We start from the raw sequence: 18,157 nt of genomic DNA, 5'->3' as shown, positions 1-18,157 counted from the left end.
CTGTCAGTAGTTTCACAGATGCAGGCTTCCTCTAGAAACTAAAATCTTCCTCTCTAAACCTGAAAAACCTTGGTTTTATTGCTGTAAAATGTGTCCATTTGATTCATGTCAGTATGGAACGATACTAGCTAGGGCCGCGTGATGAAATATAACCTTCTATCTAAGAAAAAGAGAGTGATTAGCGTACACAGTTCTTGTATCACGCAAAGGAAGGGTCCAGCAATTCGTGTAAATAGAGGGTTTGAAGGGCGAACATTGCAACTCGGGTCTGGGAGATAAGAGAACAAGGAGCTTTTAGGAAACTGCTGACTTTTGCATGGGACGCTGCCCAAGCCTCTGATATCCGGCAAAGAGATCCACCAAATAAGGAGGAAGGGGGAGTTGAAGGACGACCAAAGGACAAAGCCTGGGAGGAAGACTACGAGCCTTCAGCACAAGAGACCCCCAGGAAGACCACCAGAGACCGATACGCATGCGTCCAGAGGGGGTTCGGATTCCGGGAACTAATTATAATAACCCCGCCTTTTCTAGGAATAGTGATGAATATGTATTAGTCTAAGAGCATAAAAATCAACCTCCTGCTGTAACAGGTGTGCGTCCTGGTGGAGCAGAGACTCCCGGCGCACCCAGCGCCGTTTTCTTGCCTCTATTCGCTTAATAAATTACAAATTGAAATCCTATTTGGGACACAATTTTTACCACAACTGGGGGCTCGTCCGGAATGGCTTTGGCTCTTGAATTCTGACTTGATCTAGGAGGGGCGCCCCACCATTTGATGGCTCCTGTTCGAGTCAGGTCAGGACTAACACCATCCTGAACCTGAATAAAGGCAAGCAAAAATTTTGATTTTTTTTTTTTTATGAGCTCCCTTGCTGGCTGCAGCATTGTATTTTACCCGTAATTCTGCATGTGAAGATCCGAATGAAGATGACAGAGTCGTAAGTATTTAAGGCGTATACCGTTTGGTTGGGTGGGATTGGGTTGCCTGTGTGTGTAAGAGTGTGACTGAAATGGAACTAAGTTCCAAAGCGACTGTGGAGGTCTAACCGCGGTTCCCGTCTCCTGCGAGGGACTTGGCCGGTGAAGGACCGAAGCGATTCCTACAGGATTCGTGGGTGGGTGATAGGTGGGTGATAGCCCCCTGCAAGACACTCTTTCTGGGTAACCAAGGGCTGTAGGAATTGCCACAGTAAAATTCCTGGATGGGTCAGACAAAATTGAAGACCCGGGACCAGAGAAAAGGGAGCAATGAAAAATGGTTCAGTACTATATGATAGAATGGCCAAATCAAGATATCCAATAATTAATAAGGACCTAGAACCTGTGGAATCACGACCTTTGAGTCCATCACGGTCAGCTCAGCTTTGTGAGCTGTATGCACTATGTCGGGCCCTGGAACTATTAAAGGGAAGAGTGGGGCTGTATTTACAGCACGTTGAACTGAATGAATTCCCCATGCTGGAATCACCACCAGAAAGCAGTGTTGTACAACAAAAACTGGAAGTTTCTCCAAAGATGTTGCCATTAAATTAATAATATTAATTAAATATAATTAATTAAAAAGTACTTATATCTCTTGCCATGAAATACTGTTACTATTAAACTTGATGTTCTAGTTTGGAGACAAAAAGGAATATAGTTAAGGCATGAGCATGTGATTTTCTGTTTCCTTAAGGTGGTGAGCTTTAATTCTATTCATCCTAAGTCTCAGTGAGACATACCAGCATCCTTGTGGACCCATTCATTTTAATGCTGTAAAATCGTGGGTCAGATGATTCAAAGCCTTAATGTAATGTACTCAAGTAGGGGAAAGGTGAATTGGTATCATTTATTTTAAAAAGTCCTGTGGTGGATTTGTTTGTTTGTTTCTAAGTTTGTACTAATATAAAAATCACATGAGCATGCTTGCTGAACAGTAAAACTTATTTTTCTGTAAGTGCATTTACTCTATTTCTGAACAAACAGTAGTATCAAATACTTGTTTACATATTAAGTGGATGTTTTAAGCCTGCAAATTTTAATAGTGGCTGTAAAACTCTGCTTTCATAAGTACCATTTATTATACCACTATATTTCTGATGTTTGCGTAATCATAGAAGGACCTCAAAATTTGAATACACAGACTGAAATATAAGCTGATAGCCTTGAATATGTCAGTGTGCTATATAGTGGCCTTTGAGGACTGTCACGATAACCCTTTTACATTACAAAGCTAATGTTTTACTCCTAAATTTTCAGGACCCTTTAGTACAGAAGAAAACTTTATACAATTACTGATGTGAATTTCTCTAAAAATGTGTATTTGTGTCCAGTTGTATTATTTAAGTGTTCCTTTGTATAAATGTATGTATGCTTCTAAAACAAAAAAGGGGGAGTAGGGCTGTGACCCCTAGGAAGAGATAGATAAAGTATGCTATGTTCTTAAATCTTTTTTAAATCGATGGACAGAGGAAGGTCCTTGCATCTGTCCATGCAGGACAAAAGGCGACAGACAGATTAGGACACCGATCTGGGAGAAACTCAGGTAAAAAAGAGCACAAGTCATGGTTAAAAAAAAAAAAAAATGCAGCACCAATCATTGGGAACGGCCCTACACTGTAATAACTTGAAGCTGAGGTTGTGCTTGTGTTTTAACAGAAGCCAGTCCTAGATGGATGTCAGCACCATGAGTCCGTCTGGCTGTCTCATCATCTGCCTTAACATGATCACAGCACCCTCCTCTGCGGTTTGGACTCCAGCTCAAACAAAAAATGTCTGGGAGGGTCCGGCTGGCATATGCAGGACCCACCAACAAGGACTTGGAGGGACAAGGAGTTGGAGGGGCAGCCAGAGGCATCCCCCCCCAAGCTGAGCAGCACTCAGTGCCTGCCTCTCCCAGGGATGTGGCTACAAAGTTTGCTAACGATAGAATTAGTATGCCTGGTAGTTTTTCTCTGTGTTTCAGTTTGTGTTAAACGCACTTTTTTATGTTAATGAAGGGGGAGATGTGGGAGTGTGGCCATGGGGGTCGACAAGCCCCACGGTTGGTGATAACATCAGACTTTTAACGATGAGGCTGTCAGGAATGTCAAGAGTTTGGAGGAGGAAACAAAGAGGGGTGATTCAGGAAATGCCTTGCTGTTTTGGGTTGCTTGTTCTCCGGAATGGTGGTAAAAATGTTATTAGAACACTTAATACCTAGATATGGGATAATCCAGTACATTGATTCTGATCAGGGCACACACTTTACTTCTAAAATAATAAAATTATTATGTCAATCATTAGGCTTTCAGTGGGAATACCACACTCCGTGGCACCCACAAAGCTCGGGGAAAGTAGAAGGAATGAATCCAACAATAAAACAACAATTGGCTAAGTTAATGATCGAGACACAAATGCCCTGGACGAAATGCTTACCAGTGGCACTTTTAAACATTAGAACTAAACCACACAGTGAGACTGGATTATCACCACGTGAAATGTTATATGGCATGCCTTATTCTCAAGGGATGTCCCTAGGGAACAATGTAGTTGAGGATCGTAGTATCCAGAAATATGTCATTACCATTCGTAGAAGATTAAAAGAGCTAAGAGAAACTGGGATGACAGCTCAGACACCACCTTTAGGATTTGCAATTCGTCAGTTAAAACCGGGAGATAGGGTTCTAATAAAAACATGGAAAGAAGAAAGCTTATCTCCCCTCTGGGAAGGACCCTTTCTTGTTTTATTAACTACAGAAACAGCTGTGAGAACTGCTGAAAAAGGATGGACACGTGTCGCAAGTAAAAGGTCCAGTGGAAGAGTGGAAAGTAACATCAGAACCAGGAGAAACCAGACTAACCATCAGACAGACTTGAAGAAGCTTTCATCAAAGAGTATAAACAAAGTTGCTGTGGGAATTTTATTATAATTACTCCTGTAAAATCAGTAAACGGGAACTCTTGAATAGATACCTATTAAGGGAAGAGGTTTCTCAATAACAGGCATCAGTTAAGCATTATCCCCTGACGGTAACAGTAGGCTATCAGCAGTGTACACCCCTTTGAGAATAAAGAGGACAAGACCAGATAGGGAACCGGTGCTGTGGCTGGGAAAGTCTGCCAAGGGCTGCAACCCCTTCGGGCTGCACAAGAGGCCCCCAGAGAGACCACCAGAGACTGATATGCATGCGTCCAGAGAGGGTTTGGATTCCGGGAATTATAACAACCCTGCCTTTTTCTAGGAATAGTGATGAATATGTATTAGTCTAGGAGCATAAAAATCAGCCACATTCTCCAAATCTTGCAACTACGGACTAAGTATTTACAACTAACAGCTTTCTTGTGAGGTGCACATTTTAAGTTTTTTTTTTTTTTTTTTTTTTTTTTTTTTTTTTAAATCAAAGATAATGCTAGCCAGAAATACTTAAAAGAATCCTGGCATGATGGATTACCTCCAGATATACTATCTGCACCTGTGATTTGATGGTTAATCTTTGTAGTTTACCTGCATTACACCTCGCTCGTTACTGAGTGTCCGAAGTTCATCTGAATGTGCCACACAAATCTCGTGCAAGGCTGCCAGATCACGGGATAGGTCAGTTCTAGAGTGCTCTGTAGTGTCTGGAAGCTCAGGAACATTCTTGAACAAAAATGATGAGAGCAGATTTAAGGACAGTGAGTACCCAGGTAAACCCTGTACAGCTTAAGTTATAGCTCTAAGTAACTCATTAAACTACTCATAAAAAATAATACTGTGATTAAAACAGATTAACCTGACCATTAGTTTCAGGACAATGGTTTTCAGAGGCCTTGGGTAAAATCTCTCATTTCAAGAAAACTGATGCATCACAGTATACAGAAACTGCAGTTCAATCAGAAGAGGTGACCTATCTGGTTGCCACACTAAAGAACTTGTTTCTATATCTTACCAAAATGTTCTGAGAGGTCTTATAGGTCACTTTAAAGAATCAACTCAGGAAGCTAGACACATTTTTCTTTTTTCATCATTTTTAATACAAATTCTTAGTAGAAATATACACATATATGAGCTCCTAACTTCTGTTACAGCTACCATACACAAAAGAGTTATAGTTTAAATATAATAAAGCAATTGTTCAATTTCAAACTACAGTACGTACAACACATTTGGCATACTTTGGGGAATGCTGGCTGAAATCTATTGTTTAAAACACAATTTCAGTGTCTGGTCAAAGCTGCATGAAATTATACATGGGATTTTTTCGTTTCAGAATATATTTTAAAAGACTTTTTTGGCCAAGATTCCTAATTGTCATGCAGATTAGGTATATTTTAGCTTTTCACATCTACAAAGTTGCTAAATGAACAAAATGTATGATGTTTGATGGTTTCAGTTTTGTGTGACAGGCCAGACAGCAATCTGCATTTTTTCAAGATGCGTGAGAAAAATTTATTCAGTAACAAGCATTCAAAATCGTGTGGAAGCTGATGCATTTTTAAGCTAGTCAATAAAAAGTGTAAAGAATTTTCATTTACAATGTTGCATATTTGCATATAATTTCCAGTAAAGAATTTTTAACCACTTACCCCAAGTTCATCTAAAAACATGATCATGCGATGTTTGTTGCTCTTGATGAATGGATTTACCCCTTCCATATATGGCTCCTAGTAATTTTAAAAAATATTCATTAAAACAAATCAGTACCAAGTGAATTGTCACACCTGATGCGAATGCAGTGCTGTCAGAAAAATGACATTACAAAACAAGTCTGTCATCTGGAGTGACTTTACTTTCTCAAGTGTATTTCTGAACACCTGAATAATGTACACAGGTCGAAAGACTGCACTCTTTGTTTTCCAAGTGGATTCATAAATAGTTTCTTATAGGCACACTAGCACAAAATTTAAAACTGAAGTACTTCAGATGATTTTCTCCACACATACTAGCTTCAATAAACAAATGCTCTGCAACTTCCAAAAGGGATAATCAGAAGCAAGGTGCCCTTTTCTTTCATTAACACTTGCACTACAAGTGGTGTGTGTCAGAAGTCACTTTCACGATGCTGAAGTCCACGTGTACTTACCAACCATGTGCCTTGCTGCTTGGGAACCAAGACAGACCACTTGTTGCTTGCCTTCTCTTAGTGGCACAGCAGAAACTTCATTAAAAGCTAGGGCTTTTTAGTGCAAATTGTCAAGCTGATTTACAACATTCACTAAGTCTAACGACAGGAAAATGAAAACAAATAGAAGTTCTACAACAGAAAACACCAATGTAAGGAGCAAGTAGAAACAAGGTGAAACAGCAGGTGGCAGAAGAGTCACTAAAGAGGTTAGTAGTTCTTCATTGGTTTCAGTATTGGATACTCTATATTCAGCCCTGAGTTAAAGTCTGATGGTCTGGGTTTGAAGGTGTATTATACAGAGACAGAGGCCTGCTGAGTTTATCTGTGTTCTCATAGCATCAGTACATAGTGGCATCACATTCTGTAATGCGTGCTGTAATGCCATTCATTCATCAATTGCTTTAACAGCCCCTTGCTAATACTACCAGGTTCAAAATCTTCATGGGATGCACAAAGTCAGGTTTCTAGATCAATTTGTCCCAAAACAGTGGGCCTCCTCTTCACCATTTGGCCAGACTGCTATTGCTCTAGTTCAGATCAACACCTTGTTTAGTACCAAATGAAGAAGACAGAAAACAGAAAAAAATGCAGGAACAAAGCCTCTATGCTGATGATGACAAACAGGTCAGGTTTCAGACTTTGCATAAGAAAACAGAAACAGATTTTTGCCCGTATTAAACAGGAACATTGAAACGTATCAGAAAAGCAATTCCAAGCTGTTCTGTGCATGTATAATATTTACCTTCGCTCCAAATTCAACCAAATTTGCTAAATTCTGCACAGACTTGGCGACCAGCGTCAGCGTTCTTGCAGCAGTAGGGGAAGGAGAATCTGACAGGAATACAAAGTAGAGTTATTGGCCATTGCATTTAAGACTACCAGCAGTCACGTGAAAGTAAACTCTTCTCCAATTTGTATTTGCAGATTTAAATGCTTGCAATGTTATAACAGATCGGAACGTGGAAAATATCACTCGGTGAAGTAATTACTAAAGCAATTTAAGTTTTAAGTCTAAAAAATAAGTAAGAACATCTGACTTTGCTACTAGCTGTACACAGAAGTAGGCAAAATGAAGTGTTGTTTAATAAGAGTCATGTGAAGTAGCGAGAACCATTTTCACAAATATTAAAGAGTTCTGGTGAAAGGAAGATTACTTGCAAAAGTAGAATACTAAAAAAGGTGTACCTTTCTCCATATTTGTTTATACCCGCCTAAGTGGGCTCTTAAGTGTTCTACCAGTTATACTGAGTTACTAGCACCGGGCATATAGAATAACCATGACAGGCGATCCTGGCTTGTATTTCCATGGAAGTATAGTCACTTCCTGTACTTAACAATGCGCTTAGCACTTTACATTAACCTTTCAGTCAGTTAAAATTTCCTTTTCCAACAAGTGACAGTAGGAAGACTGTTAAATTCGCCCAAATTATAGTAAATGGCTGGTCAAAAGACAGTTTTGAATTTTTCAAAACTGACAGTTATTACATAGACTCTAAATTTTATAGTTCTTTGTAAGAATGCTGTATACTGTTCATTGTCTATCTGCACCTTTTGTTCTCTGTCCTTGCCCTTAGCCTTGCAATCAACTGAAGCACAGTTCTAGACCAGCAGAACTGGTCAAAAGAAGTGTTTTATTTCACACAACTCAAATATGTTTGAAACAAAGGAGCTGAAGTTTGAAACAAAGATTTTTTTTTTTTGAGCAGTTACTGAGGTGATACGATTTCTGCTGAAACCGAACCATGCTCAATATACACAGCCTCAGGATACTTTTTTCTCATTATGGGAAAAATGTTATGTATATTGGAAGCCTTGCTCCAAAAGGAGTGTCAACCTTTCTATTATTATTTTCTGAACAGCACTAAAAGCCCTACACCGGGTGTGTAAATTTACTTTCACAATAATCAAGAACATTAGCAGAACTTACGCACAGGACTGTAGCAAGGTGAGCTTAATTGGGATTGCACAAATTGATAACTTTTTACACAGAGATGCAGTGGTCTCATTGTAGCCTACGTCAGGAGGGACCTAACTTGCAAATTATCTCAAGATAATAAAATACTAAGGATCACTGTGTGAAACAGGCCATGTTTCTTAAATGCTTTCTCCAAAGCACGTGTGGAAATGATTACAGAGTGAGAAAGGAACTTCAGTTTGACAGTCATTCTCATTTAGTATAAAGTATAAAACAGGAAACTTGCTACATGGTCTGAAAAACTGTTTACAGAAGAAAAAAATGAGTTTTTCTGAATCAGACTTCCGATTTTGTATTTTCAAATCAGCATTTTAGCAGTAAAATCAGGAAACTGTTAGGGAGGGAAGGAGGAAGAGCAATGGCTAGTGCTAATCAAGTACCCTCTAGTTTGGTGTGATCTTTGGCAAAAAAAAAAATATGGTAACAAAGATGGGGTGTAACATACTCGAACTTTTAAGAACTATACAAGTCAGATGTCTGAATTTAAATTTTCCTAATAGAGTTTTCCCTTTGGTAATTTATGCCTTTCCTTTCTTCCTCCCACACAAGAAACATAGTAAAACTTCAGTCTTTAATTCCCCTCAATATACCCTTTTGTCGAAAAGACACACACACTTGCTGTTGCATCTTTAAGTTAAAAACGCCCACAAGCATGCCCTGGTGCTTAAGGCAACTGGCATGTGGCAGTCCATGCTCTCAGCAGTGAGGCTTCACAACAGGGAAGCCCCACGCCATCAGCTGTGTCAGATGTGGTCCCTGATGTGTGCCAGTGTCCCTGGGAGACGTCTGGGAGAACACTATTGGCACTTGGCAGCACTGTGCCACAGACCAGTTCTGCAATCCTGCTCTTGCCAACAGGAATGTTCCCCATCACCGTTTTTGTTACTGCTCTAGATGCACTCGACCAAAAGAGCAGCAAAAAAATAGGTTAACTACACAGTGAGAACATTCACTTGGGCACATCCATGGGAACCCTTACATGGACTAAGTAATTTAAGTCAAAGGAGTCCACACCAACCCACCCTTTATAAATGTTACCCATCTCTCTCATGTTTAAAATTCCTGATTTGAGATTACTTTGACTTATTAAGTACAGTCAAAGACTTGTACAATGTCTGGAAGCTATATAAGCAGCAGGTTCAAACGGGTTATTCAAGAATGATTTTCTGGTTGCCCAAAAATATTCCAGGCTCTGCAGACACACTTTCAACTCTATAGATCTTATTCATTTCAGAGATACTGCAGAAGTTCAGCCAAAAACTTTGACATTGCATTCAAAACGAGATGTGAAGATCACATGCTTAACTTTTCCACACTGAGAGAATATATTGCACGCTGCTAGACTATAACTGTACACTGTATTACTACTAAATACAACAACAGGTTCTGCAGTTTAGAACAAGCACCTTCTAACCTTCTAAGGTGAAAAGCTCATTGTTAGGGAGAAGTCATAAATGATGTGGATAACACAAGTTTGGACACTGTTCAAAAAGCTTCATCATTTTCTATAACAGTAAACTCATGCCTACTACTATACAAAGTATGAATTCGATCTGAAGCATATAGTCACCTGAGATGATATTAAACATCCTTGGGTTCAGGATAGCGGGACAAATCAGTCGAAGAAAAACAAAGCCACTGAAATGGGAAGAAAATTGTATTTCGTTCAATAATAAAATTAGAGAATTAACGTAAAACTGTGTGTAGTCTTTAAGGATTCAAGTTAATGTGAAAGTCTTCTTAAGACAGACAACAACCAACCAGCCTGCACTCTGTGAACACGTTTGTTAGTTAGGAACACTGATATGACTTTATCTATGATAAAAACTGAAAGAACGGGCACATTGATTTCCCAATTAAGGTGAACTGTTCTAACTGCCTGGGAAGAACTTAACTGCGAAGTCAAGCTGATCGAAGTCCACGCTGGCTTCAGAAAGGAAAGGCCCCTGCTCTCCTACCTTCCGGAGGTTTTCTGCTGTGCATCACAGAGGGCTTCATCCTGCAGCCGCCCACTACACCAACCAATGTAAGGAGTGCAGGGCTGCGTGGGCGGAAGGGAACCTCTCTTTTGGCAGCAACACAGCCTTAGATCAGCCTAAACCAACCCATATCCTGATGACAGCATGTTGCAGCAGAAGAATAACTAGAAGGGATCTACCTTCCTTCCAGAAGTGACTGTTGACATCTAAAAGCTGGAAAAAGCATTCTGTTTGTGGAGCTAGGAACTAGCTCCAACAGAAGGTCAAAGCCTTCAGTAGCATTACAAAAATCTAACTTTAATAGCAGAAGTAGAAAACACCCAGCTCATTGGTAACCTCAACCCTGCCTAACTGCTGTACAAGGAAGGGACATAAAGACCATCTAAGAAGCCTAAGCCGTCCTTCGTTTTGTTTGGACTGCTTGGACACTACCATCAGACTGTTTTTCACTACAGCAGTAACAAAGCCTTAACTTACAAGGGAGGGAACAGGATGTTGCACTGCCTTGCTTATTGTTAAGTCCACGGTGACTGTAATACCCGTATTACTTGGGAATGATGCGCGTAGCATCACCTGTTACATATACTGATAAAGAAGCTTCTTTCATCTCCAAGAACAACAAATTATGGATTGATGAGACAATAGTCCTAGACCTTTGTGAAGCAAAAAATAATAACAATTCTGTTATTTTTTTTTTTTTAAAACTGTCTGAAGCTGAAGGCCACTGAGGTACAATCAGAAAGGATGGACCTTGCTGATCCAGAGGATTTGGTGCTTCTTACCTTGCCTAAGTTAATGAGTCAGTATCTATATGTGATTTTTACAATCAGAGAGAAATGCCAGCACTGTCTGAATAACAGGGAAGCTACCCAGACATCTAAAAACTGTCTACGTGTCTCTTAATACTCTAAGCATTTGTTCACTATAATTAGTGCAATAAAACATGACAGTCTTCTCCGAAAACTGCAAAACTCTAGTGATAAGTCACAAGTACCACTTGTGAAGACTAAGGTCACACCAGAAAGTGACCCGATATTTATAGCACTGGGTGGAGATCTCTAGAAAATTCTAAATGTGAGCTGTGTCCATGTAAGGAAAGCTACGCGTTTCTCTGGAGCTGGGGTGGAACAAAAAGATGTTATATATCCACTGAGCTCTACATCTACAGCCCTGCAATGTGTTAGCCCCTCAAAACAAAGGGGCTCTCATAACATGAGCATCCTTAAGGACAAGATCCAGCACAGCACCCTGGTTGACATAAACTGTGGCTTTTAATGTTGAAAGGATAAACAAGGCCCAAAGACAATTCCTCTGAAAATCTTCCACTGGAGGGAATCTAACCTCAGCAACTGGTATGACTGCCAGATGTTGGGGGGAGATTAAAAAAAAAAAAAAGATGTGTCTGATAATCTCAAGCCAGTAACATGTAGAAAACCATTGTCAAGATCACATCTTTGTCAGACATTTTCATTGGACTGGCACTGGCAATGGAAGGTGTTTGAGGAAGAACTTGTATATTGCTTTGGATTACAAATGTAGAGTGGGATTTCTGTGCACAGAGTGATATCAGAGGAGCCAGGCTGAGCGTCCTCTTGCATCATTTTTACAGGAGCTTGGGAATGTTCCAACATGACCAAATGAGAAATGACCAGAGAAATGGATGTAAAAATCTAACAATATAGCATTACTTTTTTCAGAAAACAACATAGAATGTTGATAGGAGTGATTAGCACTAGCAACACACCACCAGCAACTGGGAGCCTTCTCTGATGCAAAGAACTCTAGATTGCAGACAATACTCCAGTGAAATCTAATGACAGTTCAGTAGGCTTTATGAGAAGGTGCTAGATTCCTTACCACATTGGGTCTGTATTTTAAGGAGTATTTATCTTAACCTGTGTAAGATTTCTCCAGCAATCAACACACACTACGTAAGAATTAGGCAGTAAGGCATGGTCTTCCCAGATGGCATGAGACCGGAATGCAATCTTCAGAGGTCACTGCTCTCTACAGGCATTTGTGAGTTACCCTCATAAAAGTTAACTACAGCTTTAATAGAAGTTTTTCTTTCACAGCATGAAAATGGGAATTATTTTAGTTGTAAAGCTTAACAAAATGCAGGCAAGTTTGAAATTAAAACTATTAAGTAAGCTATCCTGACCTCTGTACTACAACATCTTACTCTGACAAAATTCTGTGAACATGATTAAGAATCTAGCAAGCTCTTAATCCTTAATTGGGATATCATGCCTCAGTATCATAAATTACATAGACAGCAATATTTAAAATAAAGTTTTGTCTCTAAAAGAAAAATAGGTAGGTACACTGAAGCATATCATTAACAAGACTTTAGAAGATTACTTTCAACATAAAGCGTCAAGTAACTTACCTAACAACTCTGGTTCTCATGGTGGTATTAGCTGGCCACTTGCTTTGAACAGACTTCTGCAAACACCCATAGATATATCTTAATGTCCTGCAAAAATAATAGCTAATTACTCATTCCATTAAACACAGAGAATCAAAAAAGCTGCTGAGAAAGGATATAATCCAACCTCCTACTTGATGCAGAACTTATCAGCTCTGATTTTATAATTTAGACAATTTTTAAATTTAAGAGTTAATTTACAAGTTCATACATTTGTAAAAAGTCTATTTATAATTGTATGTTGAAAAGGTTTACAAATCAGGGAAAGGCCTTCATTAATAAATAATTCTATTCACACAGATAAGATTTTGGGATTATTTAGATGTGCCTTAAACATTTTATAACCATTTATGACCTGTTGCTTAAGCAGTATTTCCTTTTTAAAAACACTAAATTTGATGGTTTTATTTTTTATTTTTTAATTTTGCTCTTTTTAACTAACAACTTTTCTTTCCATAAATAAGGGTTACGTTTTTAGAAGTGTCTAGGCAGCCACAGCAATTCTCTCGCATCAAAAAAAAAAGGTAAAATTGTGGCATTTTTCACCAGTGTTGGGAGCCGCACCATATAATTAAAAGGAGTGCAACTTTTAACCGTGTCGGCGCTACCACAAAATAAACACTTCTATGCTACTCTGCCTGCTCACATTCAAGGATTTTATTTACTTTAAAAGCTAATGATACAGTGAAAGAAAACAGTAATATCCACTCCTTAGTAGATGCTTCAAGTCTAAAATATGAGCACAAGTTATTTTAGCATTTTGAAAAAGAAATAAAATTAACCTCTCCATATCCCTGTTAGAAGTAATCGTAACAGGTATCACTCTACTACTACCCACTTGTACATTGAGCATGGTGTAAATAGTTCCATTTCTCTTTCCCAGAGAAAGAGGACTAGAAAGAATTTGTAATCAGCTACGTACAATTGTCTCCTAACTTATACTGTCTTCTACCTCTTTGAAGAAATACGATACTGATTATTTTTATTCTTCTTCTTTCCCTGACCTCTTGGACCTAGTAGTTTCTCCTTCAAAGAAAAGCACATACGTGCCATAAAAGCCATAGCGTTTTGCTAAGAAAGTACTATTTATTTCAGAAAGGGTTATTTTTTAATTCATCTATATTCCTCTGTACATACAACAACCCTAAAGACATTAGTCTTGTGACTGATTAGAAGATGAACCAGTAAGAAAACAATTTTAATGTGCACCATAAATCACCAAACAGGAATTTTCAAATGCATATCTAAGAGAAAATTCCAACTTACGGAGGCAGTATCTCTGCAGCCATGAATATTTTCTCCACCAATTCTGAAAGTATACTGAGTAGGTGTGCCAAATTAGTGTTTACATCTTCATTTTTTTCTAGTTTTGAAGGATTTAACTAAAACCAAAAAAGAAAAAGATTATGCTTCCTCTCCTAACTAGAGGTACCTATATAAGTTTCATAATATTACACTTAATACTGCTTCAAAGTAAATTAAATATTCTGCTGCTGTACAAATGTCACAACTCCTGCAGAACTCAAAAATCTGACTCAATGGCTAGCAAGAATGTGAGAAACAGCAATAATTCTACTATGCTATGCTTTTAATAGCTCATTCAACACTATCCACCTACATGACCTTTTGCATCTTTGAATTCAAATTACTGAAGACTCCCATCCTTTCCCACAATTCAGCTAGAGTAAAACACAGAAGTTAGGAGTCATTTAAAAAAACAGCCTGTAAGATCAGCAACAAGCTGTTAACATCAAGGAGACCAAAGTCATAATAGAATCACAGAATGTTAGGGATTGGAAGGGACCTTGAAAGATCATCTAGTTCAATCCTCTTGTTGTAGAAGTTCTGACTTCTACAACATCTTGAGCTTACTGAAGTTACTTAGGACAGGCCATTGAGTAACTGCTGCAGAACAACCTACGTTTTTCTTCTGTAGAAAATGTAACTTAAAGAAATATGAATCAAAAATGAATTAAAAAACTTTAAAATTAGTACTATGAACATTCCTCAAGCTAACATCTAGAAACACTCTTAATGAATTCAGTCCCTGTATTAATCATGTAAATTAAATTTAGTTCTGAGAGATCGGTAAGTGTTTCTGTATCTAACATTTAATGCAAACATAGTGTCTAACAGTCTGTAGGTAATTATGTCAATAAACCAAGATATTTAAAAACATAGTTCAAGGTATCACCTCACAGGACTGCTTGCTCTCCATTATCTTTAATATAGAGTCTTTCAGTGCATGGTGAACAAAACGTGTTGCCGTGGCTTTCATGTACTGCTCCATAAGCGTACTTGCTAAAGTGGTGGCACGGAACAAGGTAGTAGCTTCATCTGAAAGAAAAAAGTGAAAGGCTGAGAAAGGAGACAAAGAGCAGTGAAAATAATCGGTGTTTAAATTTCTATGTGTGTTGCAAATAAAGAAAAAAAGAAGGCACCAGAGCCCTTCCCTCCCGACCCGCCCACAGTTTCAGTAAACTTTAGTTTAATTAGTACAATACCTTCCATGCTTATTTCCCTGTCATTTAGTGTTCGTAACAACAAGGACTCAAGCTTTTCATGAAGAAAAATCTTCAATAAAATGCCAGCCAACAGTGTTCTGTCCTGTCCACAAACATGTGATAAGGCATAGACTACATGAAGCTCTTTCTGGAGTATAAGCTGAAAGAAAAACAGCATTCTGTAATATTCAGAAACTTCTAACAAAAAACAGTTTTGTATAAATTGCTATCATACATCGATAGAGAAACAGATGTCACTACAAATATGATGTCAACCCGTGTTATTGAAAACTGTCTCAAACAACCAACAAAGTGAGTTTTGACTGTTGAAAAAAGGAAAGTTAAACAATTTTATACCTCTTTAAACTCACTGTACTCCTCTTCTGGCATGATTTTCTCCATAGAATACCGTGCTCGAACACGCAAAGATCCTGGCTCAATACCCTTTAATGGTACATGGGAACTGAGTTGAAACCACTCATCTGTTGCATGTCCTTTTTGCAATCGGCTTAGTTGGCAACGCATAAACACTTAAGGAAAAAAGCATTTTTCAGTTATCACCACCAAAACAGTCTTAGTTAGAATAAAAAATAGTATTTTTGTCACATGGCATCTCATTTCAGCAAGAGTATTAATAATAGTAATCAAGATTTTTGCCATCAATATATATATTGGTTTAAAAATATTCCTGTGAACTGAAGTGGAAGTAAGTACAAGGCGTTCTGTAAGTAACGTATAAATATACAATCAAAAATTACACTCAGATATTGACATAATTTTCTTTTTTTTTTAACAACCATGTAGAAGGTAAAGAAAGTGCTACCCTGTAATTCCTGGTAGTAGTCTGAAAATAAAAGCTTGTACCGTGTTCCAAATTCACTGTGTTGTTTTTCCAGCTTTGGGCTGATATCACCATCAGGCCTGCTCCCTGACCACTCTGTTACTTGTTATTATTTATTATTATAGTGACACTACTTAAGTTCCTCACATTAAAATACCCCCAAGCAAATAGTCTTTGATTTTTCACATTTCTGCAAAGCCTACACACAACATGGCCTTGCAGAAATGGTCAACAATTCCAGCATACTTTCCGTTGCCTCGGTGTTGCAGCAGGTGCAAGCAGGTTATCATTTGATACTGGAACAGAATAACATCATATTTATAATGCTGAATTCAGGACATTCTATTTGCCTATTTCACATTCTTTGGAGCTGATAAACTGATATAAGATAATGCATTCAGGTCAGTTGAGCAGGGTGAAAAACAATTCATCATCTGTTACTTATCACCAGTGTGGATGGGACCACAATGCTATCAATCAACTTGCCTAGAATATTTCTTCCCAGCAAAGATCCTATACACTCACAAATAAGTAATGTGTTTTCTTGCTTTGCTCACAAGCATATGGCACGTACTTCTCACCGATGGGGACAGTGAGATACAAGATCTAGAATAATCTGATTATTTCTTTCTTTCCTGTGACTATAGTAGCATTCATACCTGTAACATTGCCTGGAAATTAGGGAGGGAAGGCAGCAAGTCTCTAGCCAGCACTAGTAGGCTGAATTCCCAGTGCCACAGAACTGACAAGTGTGCACCACCATGACCCTTTTTCTTCTGCCAGTTGCACAATCTAAACTACCAGCTTCAAAAACAAGCTGTGGCACTACTGTAAATAAAAACTCTGCCTGAAAGTCACAAACTTGAGAACTCAGGAAGTATTTTAAAGTACTGAAGAAACAGCCTTCATGCTCTTATTTTAGTATTTATTTCTGTGTGTTATGATGAAGAAATAAAGCAGTGAGACCCATTCCAGATTTTCAGGACCTCAATCTGTATATATGACAGAAGCAGCTAGCAGAAAAGCTGACTCAAACAAATAATGGGGAAGATTACAGTACCAGCCTCACATGACTCCAATTTCAGAGCAATTCACATTTAGTAACTGGTTGAAAAGCTGAATGTTCACGAAAGCAACTAGTTATCCTGGTTTTGAGTTCAGGAGCTATTCAGGCAAGATATCCAGGTCTGTTGGGTGAGGTCTGTTTTAGCTAATTTTTCCCTCCATTTTATTTCAAATATTTAATAGGGCAGAGATAGGTTAATTCAACTTGAGTTGAATTTTTCCTTTTTTCCTCAAAATGAATTTTCCTTAAAATGAAATTATGGTTGAGTTATGCACTAAGAGTGCATCTAACAGCAGTCAAGTAGCTCTTGTCAGTAAGGCACCCATCACCTCCCTGGCAGCTGGATGCATTTGAAGTCAACACAATCTTCCTAATCTGGACCAAGAGAAGCAAACTCTAAAAACAATTCTAAAGAAATTATTTAAGTATTCCATTCACAAACTACCCTTGTAAAGGCTCTTGTTTTACTAACCAAATCGTTCAGGTAGCTAGTTTCTTTTCTAGCTCAAATGAATATAGTAACAGTGCAATCACATGCTCAAAATAGCAACTAGAGCCCTTTTGTCTGTCAGAAAAAATCCATCTTTCTCTTCCAAGTGTGCAAGAACTTTTCTAGTCAGAGGAAGGGCAGTCTTGGAATTGAATGAGGTGCTGCAAGACCATTGAATCTGAGTAGTAATTCTTCTACTTTGGTCACAGCTACAATCTCTTCTCTACAAATCTCTTCTCCGAAAAATTCACAAAATTAACACTAAGGCATAAATAACAGGCCAGTAACACAATATACATAAACTAAAAACATTTGAAGTAGATTATAAATACTCTGCCAGGCTTTCAAACAGGCAGGTCTGAACACAGTGGAAAGGAAAAATTCCTGAAACAGGCTGAGGATGTGTGGGTATCAAGGAGGAGGTGGGGGCTGATGCTCCTACAGAGTGAGTACATCAGCAAATAAGATACTTTGAATAAAAGAAAAAGCCTAAAACACACTGTGTGGGAAGGGAACTAAACTTGAACAGTATATATATATATATATATATATATATAGGTATATATATATAAAAGCTCAGAATGCATATTCTTCAGATTGAGCCCTTTCTTTTCTGGGCTTACCAGCTTTCTATTAAATTGTTGGAATAAAAGCAAAACAAGTGGTGAAGAAGCAGCTGTCTAGGTAACAAAAAAAGCAAATTCTTGTGAACTCCTGTAGAAGGTGGAAGAAAATATAATTTCTTTCCCATTCAAAGTGATACTGAGTTTACTCCAGCTTTAAGCCCAGGGGCAGTACAATGAAAGTAC

The 18,157-nt window shown here is 38.3% G+C and overlaps 1 protein-coding gene and 1 long non-coding RNA gene across 2 annotated transcripts in view; one reads left to right on the top strand and one right to left on the bottom strand.

Moving 5' to 3' along the window:
* The window catches only part of RASA1 (RAS p21 protein activator 1), a 66,515-nt gene that overhangs the window by 2,531 nt on the left and 45,827 nt on the right, over nucleotides 1–18,157 (bottom strand). Inside the window, exons 16-24 of the mRNA XM_035309770.1 lie at nucleotides 15,309–15,481; nucleotides 14,952–15,111; nucleotides 14,642–14,784; nucleotides 13,714–13,829; nucleotides 12,409–12,495; nucleotides 9,611–9,678; nucleotides 6,808–6,896; nucleotides 5,527–5,604; nucleotides 4,466–4,600 (exon numbers count right to left, since the gene is read on the bottom strand). Coding sequence (XP_035165661.1) covers nucleotides 4,466–4,600; nucleotides 5,527–5,604; nucleotides 6,808–6,896; nucleotides 9,611–9,678; nucleotides 12,409–12,495; nucleotides 13,714–13,829; nucleotides 14,642–14,784; nucleotides 14,952–15,111; nucleotides 15,309–15,481 — 1,049 coding nt within the window. The remainder of the gene's footprint in view (nucleotides 1–4,465; nucleotides 4,601–5,526; nucleotides 5,605–6,807; nucleotides 6,897–9,610; nucleotides 9,679–12,408; nucleotides 12,496–13,713; nucleotides 13,830–14,641; nucleotides 14,785–14,951; nucleotides 15,112–15,308; nucleotides 15,482–18,157) is intronic.
* LOC118156035 lies at nucleotides 988–17,316 on the top strand. The gene is made up of 3 exons (XR_004746125.1): nucleotides 988–1,001; nucleotides 7,677–7,681; nucleotides 17,155–17,316. It is a non-coding gene; the product is annotated as an uncharacterized LOC118156035 (long non-coding RNA).

The sequence above is a fragment of the Oxyura jamaicensis genome, chromosome Z, assembly GCF_011077185.1.
Source record: "Oxyura jamaicensis isolate SHBP4307 breed ruddy duck chromosome Z, BPBGC_Ojam_1.0, whole genome shotgun sequence".
NCBI lineage: Eukaryota > Metazoa > Chordata > Aves > Anseriformes > Anatidae > Oxyura > Oxyura jamaicensis.
Note: the sequence above shows the minus strand (reverse complement) of the source record. Positions and strands in the feature narration are given on the sequence as shown.